This window comes from Lontra canadensis, unplaced genomic scaffold (assembly GCF_010015895.1).
Source record: "Lontra canadensis isolate GAN:19392208 unplaced genomic scaffold, GSC_riverotter_1.0 scaffold1, whole genome shotgun sequence".
Classification (NCBI taxonomy): domain Eukaryota; kingdom Metazoa; phylum Chordata; class Mammalia; order Carnivora; family Mustelidae; genus Lontra; species Lontra canadensis.
Window position 1 is genome coordinate 88,832,817 of NW_022630995.1, and position 19,063 is coordinate 88,851,879.

Below are 19,063 nucleotides of genomic sequence, written 5' to 3' on the forward strand. Positions count from 1 at the left end.
AAGTCAGTGATGGCAACTACTAGAAAATACAAAGAAGGGTTATATTTAAGTGATAGTAGGGAGTAAAAGTTGATTTGTTGATAAAATAGAAAGCTGAGAATAAAGGAGAGGAAAGATGTTAGAATTATCCCTAGAATGGCAGAATCAATCACTGACACAGGAAATAGAAGACAACAAGGCTGAGTGGAAAGTTAAGGTCCTTTCTGGTTGTGTGGAGTTTGAGGTGCTGATAACGCATGTAGGTAGAGAAACCCAGTAAGGAATAAGTACCTGGTAGGAGAGAGATCTGGGTTGTAACTCTGAATTTGGAATCACACAGATGGGAAATGAAGACACGGGAACGAAAAAGATGGCCCAGGTAGACTGTGTGGAATGAAAAAAAGATCTTAAGATACAACTTTAAGGAGTCAGGTGAGGAACAATTTGCCCATGGAAGAGTCTAGAAAGGAGCATTCCAAGAAGTAAGTTGAATGTCAAGAGAGAATCAAGTCAGGAAAAGAAAAGGAGAAATTTCAAAGGGGGGGGGGAGAGTCAATGATCTGGAAGGCTGCAGTGACATAAAATAAAGGCCAAGATGTGTGCACACTGTTTGGCAACAAAAAATTCATCTATGACTTCAGTGAGTAGCTTCAGTGGAGTGGTGAACATGAAAGCTTATATTGCAGTAGATTGAGGCACTAATAGAAGGGAAGAATGTAGAGACAAGCATACATTATTTTCTCAGAAAGCCTGGCTATATAGGGAAGGAGAAAGACTGAATAGTTTCTAGTAACATCAAAAGAATCCAGAGAGTCTTTTCATTTCTTAAAATGGAAAAGACTTGACCATCTTGATATGAAGGAGAGACGATCCCACCTCAGCTTAATAAATCAAAGAGAAAGGGAGGGGTAAATATGAAGATGCAGGGGGGAAAAGTCTTTGCATGTGCCTCACTGTTACAATTTTAAGCCTTGCTTCCTCTTGACTGAAACTGTATGTATTCATTCTTCTTCTATACTTTAGCATAGTGCCTGGGTCACGGTAGGAATTCTAATATTCATTGAGTAAGTAAGTGGGTAAAAGAATTTATAGAAGTAAAGAAAGTACTAACAGGTAATATTGAAAATCAGAAGGCACAAAAATTGAGGGAATTGTTATTTGATGGTTTATTTCCCCTGTGGAGTAATGTGTAGGTCATCTGCTGGAGGCCAGGGAAGAAGAGTATAAGAAAATGATTAAATCCAACATCAAAAAAGTAAATAATCTAATTAAAATGGGCAGAGGACCTGCATGGACATTTTCTAAAGAAGAAGATGGTCAACAGACACATGAAAAGATGTTCAACAGCCCTAATCATCAGAAGAATGCAAATCAAAACCAAATGAATTATCACCTCACACCTGTCAGAATGGTTAGTATCAAAAAGACAAGGAATAACAAGTGTTGGTGAGGATATGGAGAAAAAAGAACACTTGTGCATTTTGGGGGAGAATGTAAATTGGTGAAGCCCTTACAGAAAACAGTATAGGGTCCCTCAAAAGTTAAAACTAGAAATGTCGTATGAGGGGCACCTGGCTGGCTCAGTTGTTAGAACATGTGACTCTTGATCTTGGGGTTGTGAGTTTGAGCCTCATGCTGGGTGGAGAGATCACTTAAAAAAACAACTCCTTAAAAAAGAAGACAATATCGTACAATATGGTAATTCCTCTACTGGGTATTTACCCAAAGAAAACAAAAACACTAATTTGAAAAGATATATGCACCCTTATGTTTATTACAGCATTATTTACAGTAGCCAAGATAGGGAAGCAGCCCAAGTGTCCATCGAATGATGAATGGATAAAGATGCGATGTAGATAGATAGATAGATAGATAGATAGATAGATAGATATAATGGGCTAGACATAGTGGAATATTACTCAACCAGAAAAAAGAACGAGAGCTTGCAATTAGAGACAACATAGATAAACCTAGGTCATATCATGCTAAGTGAAATAAGAGACAGAGAAAGACTTATGATATGATTTTACTTACATGGAGAACCTAAAAAATAAAGCAGAAACAGACCCATAAATACAAAAACAAACTGGTCGTTGCTAGAGAGAGGGGGTTGGGAGGATGGCAAAATAGGTGAAGGGGAGATATAGGCTTCCAGTTCAAGAATGAATCAGTCACAGGAATAAAAGTCACAACAGAGGGAATACAGTCAATGACGCTGTAATAGTGCTGTATGGTGACAGATGATGGTGACATTTGTGCTGAGCACAGCACAAGTGACAGAGTTGCTGAATCACTATGTTGTACACCTGAAACTAATGTAACATTGTGTGTTAACCAGACCTCAATAAAATAATTTTTAAAAAGAATAAAACTCTGCTTTTACTAGAAAAAAAAATTGTTAAAGAAGCTGTCATGAAATGAGGAGGTAGTTGACTGGGACACAGAGAAGTCTTGCCAGGCGGTACAGACAATTCAGCTGAGACTAGGAACCACGCATGTGTAATAGCACAGGGGGTGGTGCAGGAAAAATGTGCAAAAGAGTTTTTTTGTTTGTTTGTTTTTTGTTTTACTGGCGATAGGATATTGATTAGAGAATGTAAAGAAACCAGGAGGGGGCTCCAATCTGGGAGAAAATAAAAGGAATTGACTGATGTTTTCTCCAAGCCAAGGTTTCCTGATATCCCAAGATCTGGGAGAAAGTAAAGAAGCTGAGAGGATGTAGAGTTGTGGTCAGAGAGTCCCTTGCTAAATTTTATAGAAGGAACAACTCTAGAAATTGCAAATAACAGGTTATTATCCTGGATTTAAGTGGATCAAGTATAACAGAAGTAAAGGTTACTAGAGATGAGGAGGTTAAGGAACTGTGAGGCCTGCATGACAAATGATTTATCTATATGGACTTTGAGGTCATCCAGGATGATGGCAGGACACAGATGATGATGTCAGCTGCCAAGATCTTCAGTGATAGATGGTAGATAGTAATGTTAGATGGGGACAGATGATAGATAATGATAGATGAGGTAAATGGCAGGTAACTATGATGAAGTAAGCTGGAAGGCGATAGCCACAGTGGTCCCAAAAGAAAAGACTTTCTTAAGAAAAGGTAGAGGGGCAGAAACATAATGGTTTGGATGGGGCATGGAGAGCTGAGATAACGCAAACCCATCTTCCACTTTCTGTGGTATGAGGAGCATAGGAGATGAGTAACCTTCCATCCAAATTGCTTGAGGGAGACTGATCACTTTGGGGATAGACCTAGACTACAAAGAAGGCAGAAGATGGAGTTATAAATCCTTCATGCGAGGGGAGCCTGGATGGCTCAGTGGGTTAAGCTTCAACCATCAGCTCAGGTCATGATCCCAGGGTCCTGGGATCAAGCCCTACAACAGGCTCCCTGCTCAGTGGGGAGCCTGCTTCTCCTTCTTCCTCTGCCTGCTGCTCCCCTAGCTTGTGCTCTCTCTCTCTCTCAAGTAAAAAATAGAACAAAACAAAACAAAAATCCTTCATGCAAGATTATTCAACTGACACATGCGGGTCTCATAAAAGTCTGTCCTGTTATCAAGAACAATCAGCAACCCATGCTGGCCATTATGTGGCAGATGTCCTGCTATGCACTGTTGTAACTCTATAGTCTTTCTGGAAGAAAACCAACCATCCATGTCAGATGCAAAATCTAAGACATAATTTAGCAGGTCTTAAGATTTCTAAAATTTAGAAGACTACGGTTAAAACAGAATGAAGCGGTCTCTGTAAGCAAATACTAGAATTCTTTCTCATTCCCCATTCACTGCTAGGGATTGGACAATAATCTTAAAACTTCTTGTTGCTCCCTGAATTGGTCCCTCAAATCTCTTACAAGGGCCTAATAGAGACCACTAGTTTTCTCTGACATGTAAAAGTTAAAGAAGTTGGGATTGAAATTCTGAGGTGATAAGAACAGGCCTGGAAATGCCATTTTCCATAAATGATATATTTTTTAATTACTCTTAGAAAATGTTCCCTCCTACTAAACAATGTGGTGAAAGGATTTCTGTGATCGCTAGAAAGTTATTCCTTTGAGATGAGCTTGGAACATTGTACTGCCCTTCCTCATGATGTCTCCATCTTCATGATGATACTAATATTTCCTAGGCTATCATGAATCAGCTGTTTTTGTCTTTTATGACTTTTATGAGACATTTAGAAGGTCATTACATTTGGGAGAAGTAGGCTTACCTGACCCACTCACTCATGGTAGTTCAGGACAAGCTTCTCAGAGTAGTCAATGACCAAGCTGGGACCTAAAGCAACAGAAAACATGCACAATCAGGAGAGCAGAGACTGAAAGCAGCTTAGTGTTAGACCTTAAAGGACACAGTAAGAAATGGCAAGAGACTGAAAATATGAATAAGGGTCTCGTAAGAGATGTTAGGAATGTAATTTGTATAATCCCCTGCAGGAATGAGATATGGATCACCAGGAGCTTCTTTTGATTTCCATTTCTTCCATATCACTCCATGACTAATAGGGACTATGAGCCTAGAGAGAGAGAAAGAGAGCATCTCTGCACATATAACCCGATCCACCCACTCTCCCAAGCAGCAGGACCCTAAGTCTTCCAGTTTTATCAGAGAAGAAAACAAAGAACTGGGTCAGCCCTTAGCCGGATGGTCCAATTGTATCATTAGTAGAAGAGGTCTGCAGGGAACTTGTTCTATAGGTTCTATACAATCTTTTCTAGGTGGGGTCCAGGTGAGTGGTAAGAATTAAGAAGCTACGGAGCTGGGAAGCTGGAAAATTATAATGTTAAAAATTTGATCTATTCATTGAAAAAATGATGACATTCTACAGACAACAGGGACTCCTAATTGACTTTAAATTAGGATATTGCCACTGGTAAATAGACGACTGAAAAGTTTAACATGCCCATTCTGTTAGTAGGTTGGCATGCATCCAAGTGCTATTTACTTAACTGATCCCTTTTCAAGTGGAAAGTGTACTAGGGTGATGGTTCCCGAATGATGTGGTTTTCATTATCTTTGATAAAAGGGAGAAAAACAAAGACAAAGTAACCCATTTTTTTTTATCATTTTTTTATTTATTTTCAGCATAACAGTATTCATTGTTTTTGTACCACACCCAGTGCTCCATGCAATCTGTGCCCTCTCTAATACCCACCACCTGGTTCCCCCAACCTCCCACCCCCCCACCTCTTCTAACTCTTCAGATTGTTTTTCAGAGTCCATAGTTTCTCATTGTTCACCTTCCCTTCCAATTTCCCCCAACTCCCTTCTCCTAACTCCCCATGTCCTCCATGCTATTTGTTATGCTCCACAAATAAGTGAAACCATATGATAATTGACTCTCTCTGCTTGACTTATTTCACTCAGCATAATCTCTTCCAGTCCCGTCCATGTTGCTACAAAAGTTAGGTATTCATCCTTTCTGATGGAGGCATAATACTCCATAGTGTATATGGACCACATCTTCCTTATCCATTCATCCGTTGAAGGGCATCTTGGTTCTTTCCACAGTTTGGCAACCGTGGTCATTGCTGCAAAACATTGGGGTACAGATGGCCCTTCTTTTCACTACATCTGTATCTTTGGGGTAAATACCCAGTAGTGCAATTGCAGGGTCATAGGGAAGTTCTATTTTTAATTTCTTGAGGAATCTCCACACTGTTCTCCAAAGAGGCTACACCAACTTGCATTCCCACCAACAGTGTAAGAGGGTTCCCCTTTCTCCACATCCCCTCCAACACATGTTGTTTCCTGTCTTGCTAATTTTGGCCATTCTAACTGGTGTAAAGTGATATCTCAATGTGGTTTTAATTTGAATCTCCCTGATGGCTAGTGATGATGAACATTTTTTCATGTGTCTGATAGCCATTTGTATGTCTTCATCGGAGAAGTGTCTGTTCATATCTTCTGCCCATTTTTTGATATGATTATCTGTTTTGTGTGTGTTGAGTTTGAGGAGTTCTTTATAGATCCTGGATATCAATCTTTTGTCTGTACTGTCATTTGCAAATATCTTCTCCCATTCCGTGGGTTACCTCTTTGTTTTGTTGACTGTTTCCTTTGCTGTGCAGAAGCTTTTGATTTTGATGAAGCCCCAAAGTTTATTTTGGCTTTTGTTTACTTTGCCTTTGGAGACATATCTTGAAAGAAGTTGCTGCGGCTGATATCGAAGAGATTACTGCCTATGTTCTCCTCTAGGATTCTGATGGATTCCTGTCTCACATTGAGGTCTTTTATCCATTTTGAGTTTATCTTTGTGTACGGTATAAGAGAATGGTCGAGTTTCATTCTTCTACATATAGCTGCCCAGTTTTCCCAGCACCATTTATTGAAGAGACTGTCTTTTTTCCACTGTATATTTTTTCCTGTTTTGTCAAAGATTATCTAACCATAGAGTTGAGGGTCCATATCTGGGCTCTCTACTCTGTTCCACTAGTCTATGTGTCTGTTTTTATGCCAGCACCATGCTGTCTTGGTGATCACAGCTTTTTAGTAAAGCTTGAAATCAGGTAACGTGATGCCCCCAGTTTTATTTTTGTTTTTCAACATTTCCTTAGCGATTCGGGGTCTCTTCTGGTTCCATACAAATTTTTGGATTATTTACTCCAGCTCTTTGAAGAATACCGGTGGAATTTTGATTGGAATGGCATTAAAAGTATAGATTGCTCTAGGCAGTATAGACATTTTAACAATGTTTATTCTTCCAATCCAAGAGCATGAAATGGTCTTCCATCTTTTTGTGTCTTCTTCAATTTCTTTCATGAGTGTTCTGTAGTTCCTCGAGTACAGATCCTTTACCTCTTTGGTTAGGTTTATTCCCAGGTATCTTATGGTTCTTGGTGCTATAGTAAATGGAATCGATTCTCTAATTTCCCTTTCTGTATTTTCATTGTTAGTGTATAAGAAAGCCACTGATTTCTGTACATTGACTTAGTATCCTGCCACGTTACTGAATTGCTGTATGAGTTCTAGTAGTTTGGAGGTGGAGTCTTTTGTGTTTTCCATATAAAGAATCATGTCATCTGCGAAGAGAGTTTGACTTCTTCATTGCCAATTTGGATATCTTTTATTTCTCTTTGTTGTCTGATTGCTGTTGCTAGGACTTCTAATACTATGTTGAACAAGAGTGGTGAGTAATATCTATTACTAGATATCAGTCTATTTAGGTTGTTGATTTCTTCCTGGTTCAATTTTGGGAGTTTATAGTTTTCCAGGAATGCATCCATTTCATCTAGGTTGCTTAGCTTATTGGCATATAACTGTTGATAATAACTTCTGATGATTGTTTCTACTTCCTTGGTGTTAGTTGTGATCTCTCCCTTTTCATTCATAATTTTATTAATTTGGGCTTTCTCTCTTTTCTCTTGGATTAGTGTGGCCAATGGTTTATCGATCATATTGATTCTTTCAAAAAACCAGCTTCTAGTTTCATTGATATGTTCTACTGTATCTCTGGTTTCTACCTCATTGATCTCAGCTCTAATCTTGATTATTTCCCTTCTTATGTGTGGAGTTGGTTTGATTTGTTGTTGATTCTCCAGTTCTTTAAGGTGTAGAGACAGCTGCTGTGTTCTGGATTTTTCAATTTTTTTGAGGGAGGCTTGGATGGCTATGTATTTCCCCCTTAGGACCACCTTTGCTGTATCCCATAGGTTTTGGACCGAAGTGTGTTCATTCTCATTGCTTTCCATGAATTGTTTCAATTCTTCTTTGATCTCCTGGTTGATCCAAGCATTCTTAAGCAAGGTGGTCTTTAGCTTCCCAGTGTTTGAGTTCCTTCTGAACTTTTCCTTGTGATTGAGCTCCAGTTTCAAAGCATTGTGATCTGAGAATATGCAGGGAATCATCTCAGTCTTTTGGTATCGGTTGAGTCCTGATTTGTGACCCAGTGTGTGGTCTATTCTGGAGAAGGTTGCACTTGAGAAGAATGCATATTCTGTTGTTTTAGGGTGGAATGTTCTGTATATATCTATGAGGTCCATCTGGTCCAATGTGTCATTCAATGCTCTTGTTTCTTTATTGATTTTCTGCTTCGAAGATCTGTCTATTTCTGAGAGAGGCGTGTTAAGACCTCCTACTATTAATGTATTCATATCAATATGACTCTTTATCTTGATTAACAGTTTTCTTATGTAATTGGCTGCTCCCATATTGGGGGCATAGATATTTGCAATTGTTAGATCATCTTGGTGGATAGTCCCTTTAAGAATTATGTAGTGTCCTTCTGTATCTCTGACTACAGTCTTTAGTTTAAAATCTAATTTATCTGATATGAGAATCACTATCCCAGCCTTCTTTTGAGGCCCACTGGCATGAAAGGTGCTTCTCCATCCCTTCACTTTCAGTCTGGGTGTATCTTTAGGTTCAAAATGGGTCTCTTGTAGACAACATATGGATGGGTCCTGTCGTTTTATCCAATCTGCAACCCTGTGCCATTTTATGGGCTCATTTAGGCCATTCACATTGAGAGTGATTATTGATAGATACGTTTTTATTGACATCGTGTTACCTTTGAAATCTTACTTTCTGTAGATTGTCTCTATATTTCTGTCCAATGCTATTCTTGGGATTTTTCCTCTTTTATAGAACCCCCCTTAATATTTCCTGCAGTGTTGGCTTGGTGGTTGCATAGTCTTTTAAGCCTTGACAGTCTTGGAAACTCTTTATCTCTTCATCCATTTTGACTGTCAGTCTTGCTGGATAAAGTATTCTTGGCTGCATGTTCTTCTCATTTAGTGCCCTGAATATATCTTGCCAGCCCTTTCTGGCTTGCCAGGTCTCTGTGGACAGGTCTGACGTTCTTCAGATGGGCTTTCCTCTGTAAGTAAGGAGCCTCTTTGTCCTAGCGGCTTTCAAGAGATTATACCTACAATTATGATTCCTCAATTTGACTATCAGGTGCCTTGATGTTTTTCTGGAATCTATAATCTTGGGTGGAGACCGTTTGGCCTCTAGTACATGAACGCTGGTTCCATTCACGAGATTGGGAAAATTTTCATGAAGAACTTGTTCCACTATATCTTCTAGACTTCTTTCTTTCTCCTCCCCTTCAGGGATTCCAATAATTCTGATGTTGGAACGTTTCATGGCGTCATTTATTTCCCTGATTCTGTTTTCATGGCTTCTAAGCTGTTTGTTCCAGGCCTCTTCTTGATCCTTTCTCTCTATCTGTTTGTCCTCCAGATCACTAATTCTATCTTCTGTCTCAGTTACCCTAGCTTTGAGAGAATTTACATTAGATTGGAACTCATTGAGAGCATTGTGAACCTCAGCCCTGGCAGCTTTTAGCTCTGCCCTAACATTGTGAACATCTTGTCTGGTCACTTTCAGCTTGGCCCTAATCAATTCCGTTTGGTCATCCATGGCTTTCTCCAACCTAGCTACTGCCTGGATAATTGTTAGCCTGAATTCTCTTTCCAACATATTGTCTATGTTAATAGCCATTAGCTCTGTTGCAGAAGGTCCATCCTCTGTATTTTTCTTCTGTTGGGCATTCCTCCTCCTAGTCATTTTGGTGAGAGATGACTAAACAGATCTAGCTGGTTGTACCGACCGTGGTGCAGTCTGGGTGCACCCTGGAACACTTCTGAGAAATCAGGATTCCCCACCCAAATGAGGAAAAAAGAAAAGAAAAAGAAAAAAAGAGAGAGAGAGAGAGAGACAGGAAAGAAAGGGAAGGTGAAAGAGAAGGTTCAGCCCAAATGGGCCCCAAGGTAAGATTTATGAGGTATACAAACAAAAACAGACAAACAAAAAGACTGATAAAAGTATATAACAAGAGAAAATATATATATATATATGCAAATAAAGGAAGGACCTTGTCGAAAAGAACCCCAAGTGTAAGATTTATATACTATCAGGACAAACACAAAAACACAGAAACACTGGTGGAAGATAAAGATGGGAGAGTGGTTATAAATTCTCAGTGTGGGCGAGGAAGGTTGTTTTGATTCTTCCTGGATGTATCTTGATATCTTTGTTAAAGGACTCAACTTTCCTAAGATAAAGGGGATTAAAAATTGGTTTACCTATAGGGGTAGTATTGATTGGGGAAAAGGGATTATTTTGAAGTTTAACTCTATATGAATATTAGAAAATAAAAATAAAAAAGGAATAAACTAGACTAAACTAAAATTAAAAAAAAAGAAATTTAAAAAATAGAATTGCAAAAGAAAAACACAGGTGTATATATCAAAAAGTTCAGGTTAGAAGGTTATTATGGAATTTGATGTACCAGACGGCTCGCTGTGATGGTAAATAGGTTAAAAAATTATCTATATAAAAAAAATGAGCCAGAATAGTGGGAACAAATTAAAAATAAAAGTTGTCCTATGAAGTAGTGGTGGTGGTTCTCTTGTCTTTTTTTTTTTTTTTTCCTGGTTGGTTTTCTGGGGGAGGGGCCTGCCACGTGGGTTTTCAGTCAATGATGTTCCCTGCGTTAAGTCCTCCAGTCCCCCTCAAGGGGGTGGGCTCTAAGGAAACTGGTTTTTTCAGGCTTTTGTTCTCTGGAGGTTTTTATGTTTGTTCACCTTTTTCTTTTTTTTTTTTTTTTCCTCTCACCTTGACCGCTTTTGATGGTTTTTGTAGGTTTAGAGGAAAGCAAACTGCACCCTGACCTCCCTCTCAGAGAGAAGCCTCAGTCTGTTCTTCTGTGGGTGTTGCAGAGCCCATATAAATCCCCCCTTGGCTGCTGGCAGAGCATGTTCCGAGTCTTGGTCCCTGGGGATGCAGGATCTTCTGCTGCAGCTGTTTGGGCAGCTCCAGACCGCCAGAGAGGTTCCAAGCAGCGATCACACACTGAGATTTTCCCGCTGGTCCGGGCTGGGAGTGCCTGGTCTTTCTGGGTCTAAGAGCGCCCGGCTTGCGCGCACCTTTTTCAGGGGAGGCTGTGGGTCACGTGCGCGTCTCAGGCTCTGAGAACAGGGCGCAGGTCCAAAAGCACCAGGCTGGGCCTTCGCGCACCTCTCTCAGGGGAGAGTTTGGGGGCGCGTCTTAGGCTCTGAAACAATGGCGCGTGTCAAAGAGCGCCGGCTGGGCCTTTGTACCTCTCTCAGGGGAGGGTGAGGGGCACACGCATCTCAGGCTCTGTAGCAAGGCTCGGCGTTCTGCTGTCCTGCGTGGCTCCCATCCCCTTACAGGGGCCAGAACCCACGCAATCTCGGGCACGCTGTCGGCTCAGGGACCAAGACCTGGTTTCTCCACCGCACTCTCTCTGGCTCAGCGCCAGGGGAGGCTGTCCTGGGACCAGGGACTTAAGCCCCTGTCCCTAGCCACCCCGATTCCCACAATTCCCCCCGCCCCCTTTTGCTCTTTTGGAGTGCTTTCAACCAGTCTCAAAGTTAATTCTGGTCCCCAGACGCAGGGCACTCTCGCTCTTATTAGGGGTATTACTTTCCAACCGGTAACCTCTGGTGGTTCCCTCCCCATTTTGTTTATCATCCGTTATCAGTCCGCCTTTCCCACTCCGCTTTACCGGCCCACTGGCGTCTTCTGCCCCTGTAGAGATCCAGATGTGTATAAATCTGATCTCAGGCTGATTTCATGGGTGATCGGAGTTCTTTAGTAGGTAATCAGCTCACTTTAGGGTACAGGTAGAAAAGGCGCCTCCTCCTACTTCCCCGCCATCTTGTCCCCCCCTGGGTGGCTCCACCCCTTTTTTCATAAAGTTAGTTACAGATGTAAAGGACTTCTATTATTCTAAAATTACAATCTCTCTTCCCCAATACCCCTCTCCCTCTCTCTATGTTCTGGTATCTTTTTCTCTCTTAATGAAATAATGGAGTTAGTAGAAGGAAGTTAGATTTTTAATGTGCTTACTTGATAAAAATAATAAAAAATAATAAAATAATGGGCAACTCCACTGAAAAAGTATGCCCAATGGATACAATCAAAGTTAAGAACTAGAGATGCTTATGTGATTTGGTTGGTTAAGCGTCTGACTCTTGATCTCAGCTCAGTTTTGATCTCAGAGTTGTGAGTTCAAGCCCCATGAGTTCATTCCCCAGCATGAAGCCTAATTAAAAATTAAAGACTTAATTCTCTTCCCCCAATTTCCTGCTCAAATGCATTAGATATATCCTTCCTCTAACTCTGAATGAAATGTTGGGCAAGCATGCTCTTTAGTTTCTCTACTGACCCTGAGTTAAGAAGACTTTCTTTGGTCACATTTATTCACAATAATGGTCTCTTTTTAGCAAGTGATATATTCAGATTAGTTAATAATGAAAACTCTGCACTTCATGTAAGTTAATGTGCTTCCTCCACCAGCTCAGTTCTGTTCCAGGCTAAAAGCCTACAGTGGGGGAAGGGAGAGATATGGTGACTTCCTTGTCTTTTTACCTTTTTAGCTATTCTCCATAGCCTTGTCCCGCATACACATTGAGTTTCAGCTTCTGATTGCACCAGGATTGGGGAAGAGAGGGAATAAGAGTAAAACAAAGGAATGGTTTTAATTAATGGCATAGCTGGTATCTGGTTTTTGTTTTCTCTGTACATGGCAGAATATTTAAACCTGATTGTTTCTCTAATGGAAGTTTTCAGATTATCTAGCTACATTTCCACCTCTTAAAATTTTTCTCACTGGCCAGTCACCATTCAAGACCAAAACCTAGTGAACACCTATGTGTCATGAACTATACCAGTTGTCAGGATATTTACCAAACTCCTGGCAACTCAAAAGCACAATGCAAAAGAACATATTAGTAAAATAAACAAATCTTCAGTCTCAATATCATATTAACTTTAACTTTTTATTCATATTTGATCATAAAATCTTACTTTGTAAGGTAATTGCTATTGTAAAAAAGGGATGGGTCATTAATAGTCTCATTTCCCAGATGTTATTTGATGTATGTTCTAAATCGTGTTACCACCAATGTAGTACACACTTTGAACTTATAAACAGAAAAGCTATTATAAGAGAGCACACATTCTAGTTTTTGAAATAAATGTTCTCACAAGCTGTAGCTTGACTACATGGGGGGGTGGTAATAAACAATACCTATTCTATTGTTCATCATGTTTCATAGTTTTATAAAACTATAGTTTTATAGTTGACTCCTGAACAACATGGGGGGTCAGGGGCACCACCCCCAACCATGCAGTCAAAAATCCTTGTATAACTTTTGACTCCTCAAAAACTTAGACACTAATAGTTCACTGTTGACCGGAAGTCTTCCTGATAACATAATCAGTCAATTAATATATATTTTGTATGTCATATGTATTACATACTGTATTCTTACATTAAAGCTAAAGAAAATATTTAAAAAACGAGGAAGAGCAAATGCATTTACAATATTGTACTGTATTTATAAAAAAAATCCATATATAATTGGATTCGTGCAATTCAAATCCATGTTGTTCAAGGGTCAACTGTAATTCAGTTGAATTTCAGGAGAGGATCTAAGAAATTTATAGAAAGATAAACTACAATGGTTGGGCATTAGTGTAGTTAAGTGACCTTTTAAACTTTAAACTTCCACATCACAGTATGAAGTTGGTTCTAAGATAAGAAGTAGGATAAATTGTCTCCTAAGGACAGACCTGGATCTCTGATCGCTTAGAGGCTGACTCAACTGGAGATCATGGCTTTTGATGGTACTTGGAAGATAGACCGGAATGAGAACTATGACAAGTTCATGGAAAAAATGGGTAAGGGCTTAATTCTTCAGTGGCTTGTTATTTTGTTCTTCACAGACATTTTTTTTTTCTAATTCCTTCTAAACCTCAGGGTTTAGGGAATGGTTCCTGTTCTGGTGGTGAGGATCCAGAATGTATGAGGCTCAAAGTAGGGAAAACAATACTCTCACTTCTTCTATTAGGAAAACTACAGTTTCATTAGTGGGAGAAAAGATTCTTTGAGTTCTCTGAAACAAAAAAGATTCAGGTATGATTCATTCACTCTTCAACTGCTGCTTGGGCCTATGTCATTGAAAACTTACTTTTTTTTTGGTTTAGAGAGTAAAAAAGGGAAGTGCATAATGAAAATGTCAAAACTTTAAAACGTTGAATTCCAGGGGATAGAAAAACAAAGATCATATAGTAAAGTAATGGGGAAAAAATTCTATCATGATTCCCAGCTCTAAATCAGACTTAATTCTCATTTACTCTGACATAAAATTTTGGGAATAATCTCGTGATTCCATGTGGTTTCTATATGGGTTTTAATTTAATAAATTTAATATCTATTCCAATACTCTGGCAGCTCAGACACTTCCCGAGATATGCAAACAAATTGGAGTCATTCCCCCAAAACAAAATTTGCATCATTATATCTTATAGCTCCAGAATTCCATATTAAAATTTATGGGATTTGCACATTCTTACAATAATGAATTTGACTGCAATATTTGCCAATTTTCTCATTTTTGTGATGGAAATGCCACAAAAAGCAAAGAGAATTAAATTTTAAAGCTATTATGGAAAGTCAAAAAGTTTGTAAGTTCCTTACAAATATATTAATATATTTAATCCTTTGTTTGACATTTCTGGAATTTAGTTTACTTAACACTGAAGCAAAGAGTTTGATAATTATGTTAAATTACTTGTTCTAAGATTCTACAATTCTGTTTTTCATTTAATTTTTCATAAGTTTTGGAAAAATAGCTTGAAACATTACTCTTGATCTGATTGAGCTTGAATTTTTTCTGTAGGAGGCAATCTGAATGCTCTTGTGCAAAGGCAATGCTATCAGGTTTTCCTTCCTACCCTTCAAACGTACATAAACAAATAAATATAACAGAACGTATTGAAATAAACGCTTTCTATGGCATTTTGATTTTATTTTCTCCAAAATCTTTTGCTTTGCAGGTATTAATATGGTGAAAAGGAAGCTTGCATCTCATGACAATTTGAAACTTACTATTACACAAGAAGGAAATAAATTCACCGTCAAAGAAGCAAGCAATTTTCGTACCATTGAGATTGTTTTCGAGCTTGGTGTCACTTTTAATTACAGCCTAGCAGATGGAACTGAACTCAGTGTAAGACACTTTTTATAAGCAATGCATTCTTGATTTTTCTACACAATACTAAAATAATCTGTTCTCTGTCACTGAATGGTTTAATGTTAAGCTTCCTTCATTTTACTGAAGCAGCCAATAGAGTTTATCCACATTATACATCACACAAATTGGCAGGATATTTAAATCTAATGTTTTTATTTTCATACATCTGTAAATAATCTGGATTGATCAATAAGAATTAGAGGAACATCCTCTGGATGATTAAGTATAGACCCATTATTCATAAAGAAAACTAAAGCTCAGTGTTTTCAACTTTACATACCTGGTAGCAGCAAAAGCTTTTAGATTTATCTAACTTAAACATAATAGTCATTCAATAAATACACTGAAATAATAAAATAAATGAATAAGTTAGTTAATGAATGAGTGACCAAATGGAAAAGTCTGATGCATGCTACATTGTAGGTCATTGGGAATATACCTTTTAATGTTTAAGATAAAAAATTTTAGGTAGTCGTATTTTTCAACTGATTTTTTTAAATCTTTTTTGTCCTTAGCATTTTTCAGTTAAATTATATATTTGTAATGACAAACTGTCAAATATTTTATCAATTATGACCATTTACTTATTTATTTATTTAAAAATTTTATTTGTAAGCAATCTCTACACCCAACATGGAGCTTGAACCTACAACACAAAATCAAAAGCTGCATGCTCCATCAGCTGAACCAGCCAGGCATCCTAATGGTCATTTTAAAATTATTATAATAATTATAAAATTACAACATACACAGAGGTGTTAGGCTCGTCATGAAACTAACTTGAACCATGACTAAATTTAGGATACTCTTTTTAACATGAAAGATTTAGAAAAGGGAAGCATTGCTCATCTACCTTAAAATTTAGCATTTGGAAACAATTGAGTAAGATAAGCAAAAGGGTTACCAGCATATACTCTAGAGCCCCAAAAGCTAGGTTCAATCCTGGCTCTATGACTTTAGGTGAATTATTGTGTCTCAGTTTTCTCAACCATAAAATGGAGACAGTAATATCTACTTCATAAGGTCATTGTGAAGATTGAAGAAGTAGACCTATAAAACTCAGAACAGTGCCTGATATATGTGAGATCCTAAAAAAAGCTATTTGTTATTATTATTATTACTTATTATTATTATTTTACATTTATAGGGTACTTGGAACCTAGAGGGAAATAAACTTGTTGGAAATTTCAAACGGATAGACAATGGAAATGCAGTGAATGCTGTCCGAGAAATTATAGGTGGTGAACTGGTTCAGGTGAGTGGTAAAAAGATCATAGCTGTTTCCTAAAGATAAAAATAATTACATATAATAATAATTTTATATTTGTTATTGCTGAGTTATATCTTCAACAAATAAACTATTACTTTTCTCATAAACCTTACTTATTTTAACTAAAAATGTAAGTGACTAAAAATCAAAAAATATGTTTTTAAGTGGGTATATCTTCTATCTGTATAAAATGTTGCTATCAAGATTAAGAAAAAAACATTATAATCATTTCAAAGCTATAGCAATACTAATATTTTTCTTAACGGAGCCTTAAATCTTAATGGCAAATTCTTCTATGTTTGTTAATACCTTGCAGACTTACTCATATGAAGGAGTAGAAGCCAAGAGGATCTTCAAAAAGGAATGAGCTTTGTTTTTGGAGCACAGCCCAGAACACAAAATGAATGGAAAATCTATATTGTACTAAAACTGTTTTTCTCTCCTTGATTAGTCCTTTTGTAAACATAACCAGTGACTCACATTTCTAATCTTACCAAGGCAAAACAAGTAAAAGCTAATTAGGATTCAATTGTTTTACATTCCCTAAGATATACATTTATTGCTGTATTGGTGTTCTAAAAGAATTGGTGACTTTTTTTAACACGGATAAATAAACTTTGTTTCCACAATGCTTTATACGTAGCTTCATCCTTTCAAGAAAGAAAGAAAGAAAGAAAGAAAGAAAGAAAGAAAGAAAAAAAGAAAAGAAAAGAAAAGAAAAGAAAAGAAAAGAAAAGAAAGGGGGTGCCTGGGTGGCTCAGTGGGTTAAAGCCTCTGCCTTCAGCTCAGGTCATGGTCTCAGGGTCCTGGGATCAAGCCCCACATCAGGCTCTCTGCTCAGTGGAGAGCCTGCTTCCCCCTCCCTCTCTCTCTGCCTGCCTCTCTGCCTACTTGTGATCTCTGTCTGTCAAATAAAACAAATAAAATCTTTTAAAAAAAAGAAAGAAAAGAAAAAAGCTATGTGACATATACATTGATAGACTGTATGGGTTTTGGATTTTTCTTTTCCACATTTGGTAAACTAAAAAGACAGCTTGCATGGGGGTCTTTAAAATCTTATATGGGTCGTGACTTTTCAGCAGAAACTTTGCAGGCCAAAAGAGAGTGGCAGGATATATTTAAAGTGCTAAAAGGGAAAAACTTACAAACAAGAATACTCTACCCTACAATACCCTACCCTACCTTACAATGATACAAGGGTATCATTCAAAATTAAAGGGGAGGGAAAGAGTTACCAGACAAGCGAAAACTAACAGAGGTCATCACCACTAAACCAGCCTTACAAGAACTGTTAAAGAATCATTAATTGGAAAAGAAAATGCTATAACTAGAAATAAGAAAATATATAAAAGAAAAGATCTCACTAGTAAAGCAAATATGTAGTCAAGGCAGTAGATCAGCCACTTAGAAGCCAGTATGAAGGTTAAAAACCAAAAATAGTAAAAATAACTATAACCACCTAATTAGTTTAAAAATATACAAAATAAAAGGATATAAAATATGATGTGAAAAACACAAAACATGGGAAGAGGTACAAAATGTAGTGCTTTTAGATTCATTCAAACTTAAGTTACTATCAACTTAAAATAAACTGCTATATAAATAGATGAACAGAGATAAACCTAATGGTAACCACAAACCTAAAACCTATAACAGAAACACAAAAATTAAAGAGAAAAGACCCAAACATAACACTAAAGAGAACCATCAAACTATAGGGGAGAAGATAAAGAGAGGAAGAAATAAACAGAGAAGAACTACAAAAATAACCAGAAAACAATTAACAAAATGGCAATAAGTACATACTTATCAATAATCACTTTAAATTTAAATGGACTAAATGTTCCAATAAAAAAACACAAGTTGGCTGAATGGATAAAAATAGAAGACCACCAATATGATGTCTACAAGAGACTCACTTCAGATCTAAGACATACATAGGCTGAAAGTGAAGAGATGGAAACAGATATTCCATGTAAATGGAATGAAAAGAAAGAGTAGCAATAGTCATATTAAATAAAATAGACTTCATTTTAAAAAATATTTTATTTATTTATTTTGAGAGACAGATTGAGTAAGAGAGGGAGTGACAGAAGTAGCACAGGGAGGGGCAGAAGGAGAAGGAGAAGCAGACTCCTCACTGAGCAGGGAGCCCAATGTGGAGCTTGACCTCAAGACTCCAGGACCATGACCAGAGCTTAACTGACTGAGCCACCCAGGTACCCCAGAGATAAAATAGACTTTAAAACAACGACTGTCACAAAAGACTAAGAAGGACATTACATAATGATAAAGAGGGCAATCCAAGAATCAATTAATTTATAGATATTAATGTATCCATCATAGGAGTACCTAAATATATAAAGCTAATATTAACAGACATAGAGAAATTGACACTAAAAAAGAAAAGAAAAGAAAAGATCAATGAAACTGAAAGTTGGTTCTTTGAAAAGATGAACAAAATCAATAAATATCTAGCCAGTGTCATCCAGAAAAGACAGAGGACCCAAATAAAATCAGAAATGAAAGTCACAGCTGACACCACAGAAATATAAAGGATCACAAGAGACTACAACGAACAATTTTACCAACAAAATGGAAACCTAAAAAAAAAAAAAAAATGAATAAATTCCTTGAAATATACAACCTTGCAAGACCAAATAATAAAGACAGAAAACTCAAGTAGACTGATTACAAGTAATGAAATTGAATGAGTAATTTAAAAATTCCCAGCAAACAAAATTCCAGAACCAGATGTTGTTACAGGTAAGTTCTACCAAGCATTTAAAAAGACTTACTACTTT

At 37.5% G+C, this 19,063-nt stretch overlaps 1 protein-coding gene and 1 long non-coding RNA gene across 2 annotated transcripts in view; one reads left to right on the forward strand and one right to left on the reverse strand.

Moving 5' to 3' along the window:
- FABP2 (fatty acid binding protein 2) overlaps positions 1 to 16,888 on the forward strand; it is a 35,729-nt gene extending 18,841 nt beyond the window's left edge. The window contains exons 2-5 of the mRNA XM_032858656.1: positions 13,520 to 13,634; positions 14,793 to 14,965; positions 16,137 to 16,244; positions 16,576 to 16,888. Of these exons, the coding sequence (XP_032714547.1) occupies positions 13,568 to 13,634; positions 14,793 to 14,965; positions 16,137 to 16,244; positions 16,576 to 16,626 (399 nt within the window). The 5' untranslated portion in view covers positions 13,520 to 13,567 and the 3' untranslated portion in view covers positions 16,627 to 16,888. The remainder of the gene's footprint in view (positions 1 to 13,519; positions 13,635 to 14,792; positions 14,966 to 16,136; positions 16,245 to 16,575) is intronic.
- LOC116868387 overlaps positions 1 to 19,063 on the reverse strand; it is a 56,219-nt gene that overhangs the window by 15,808 nt on the left and 21,348 nt on the right. Inside the window, exon 2 of the long non-coding RNA XR_004382807.1 lies at positions 4,195 to 4,259. This is a non-coding gene — a long non-coding RNA (uncharacterized LOC116868387). The remainder of the gene's footprint in view (positions 1 to 4,194; positions 4,260 to 19,063) is intronic.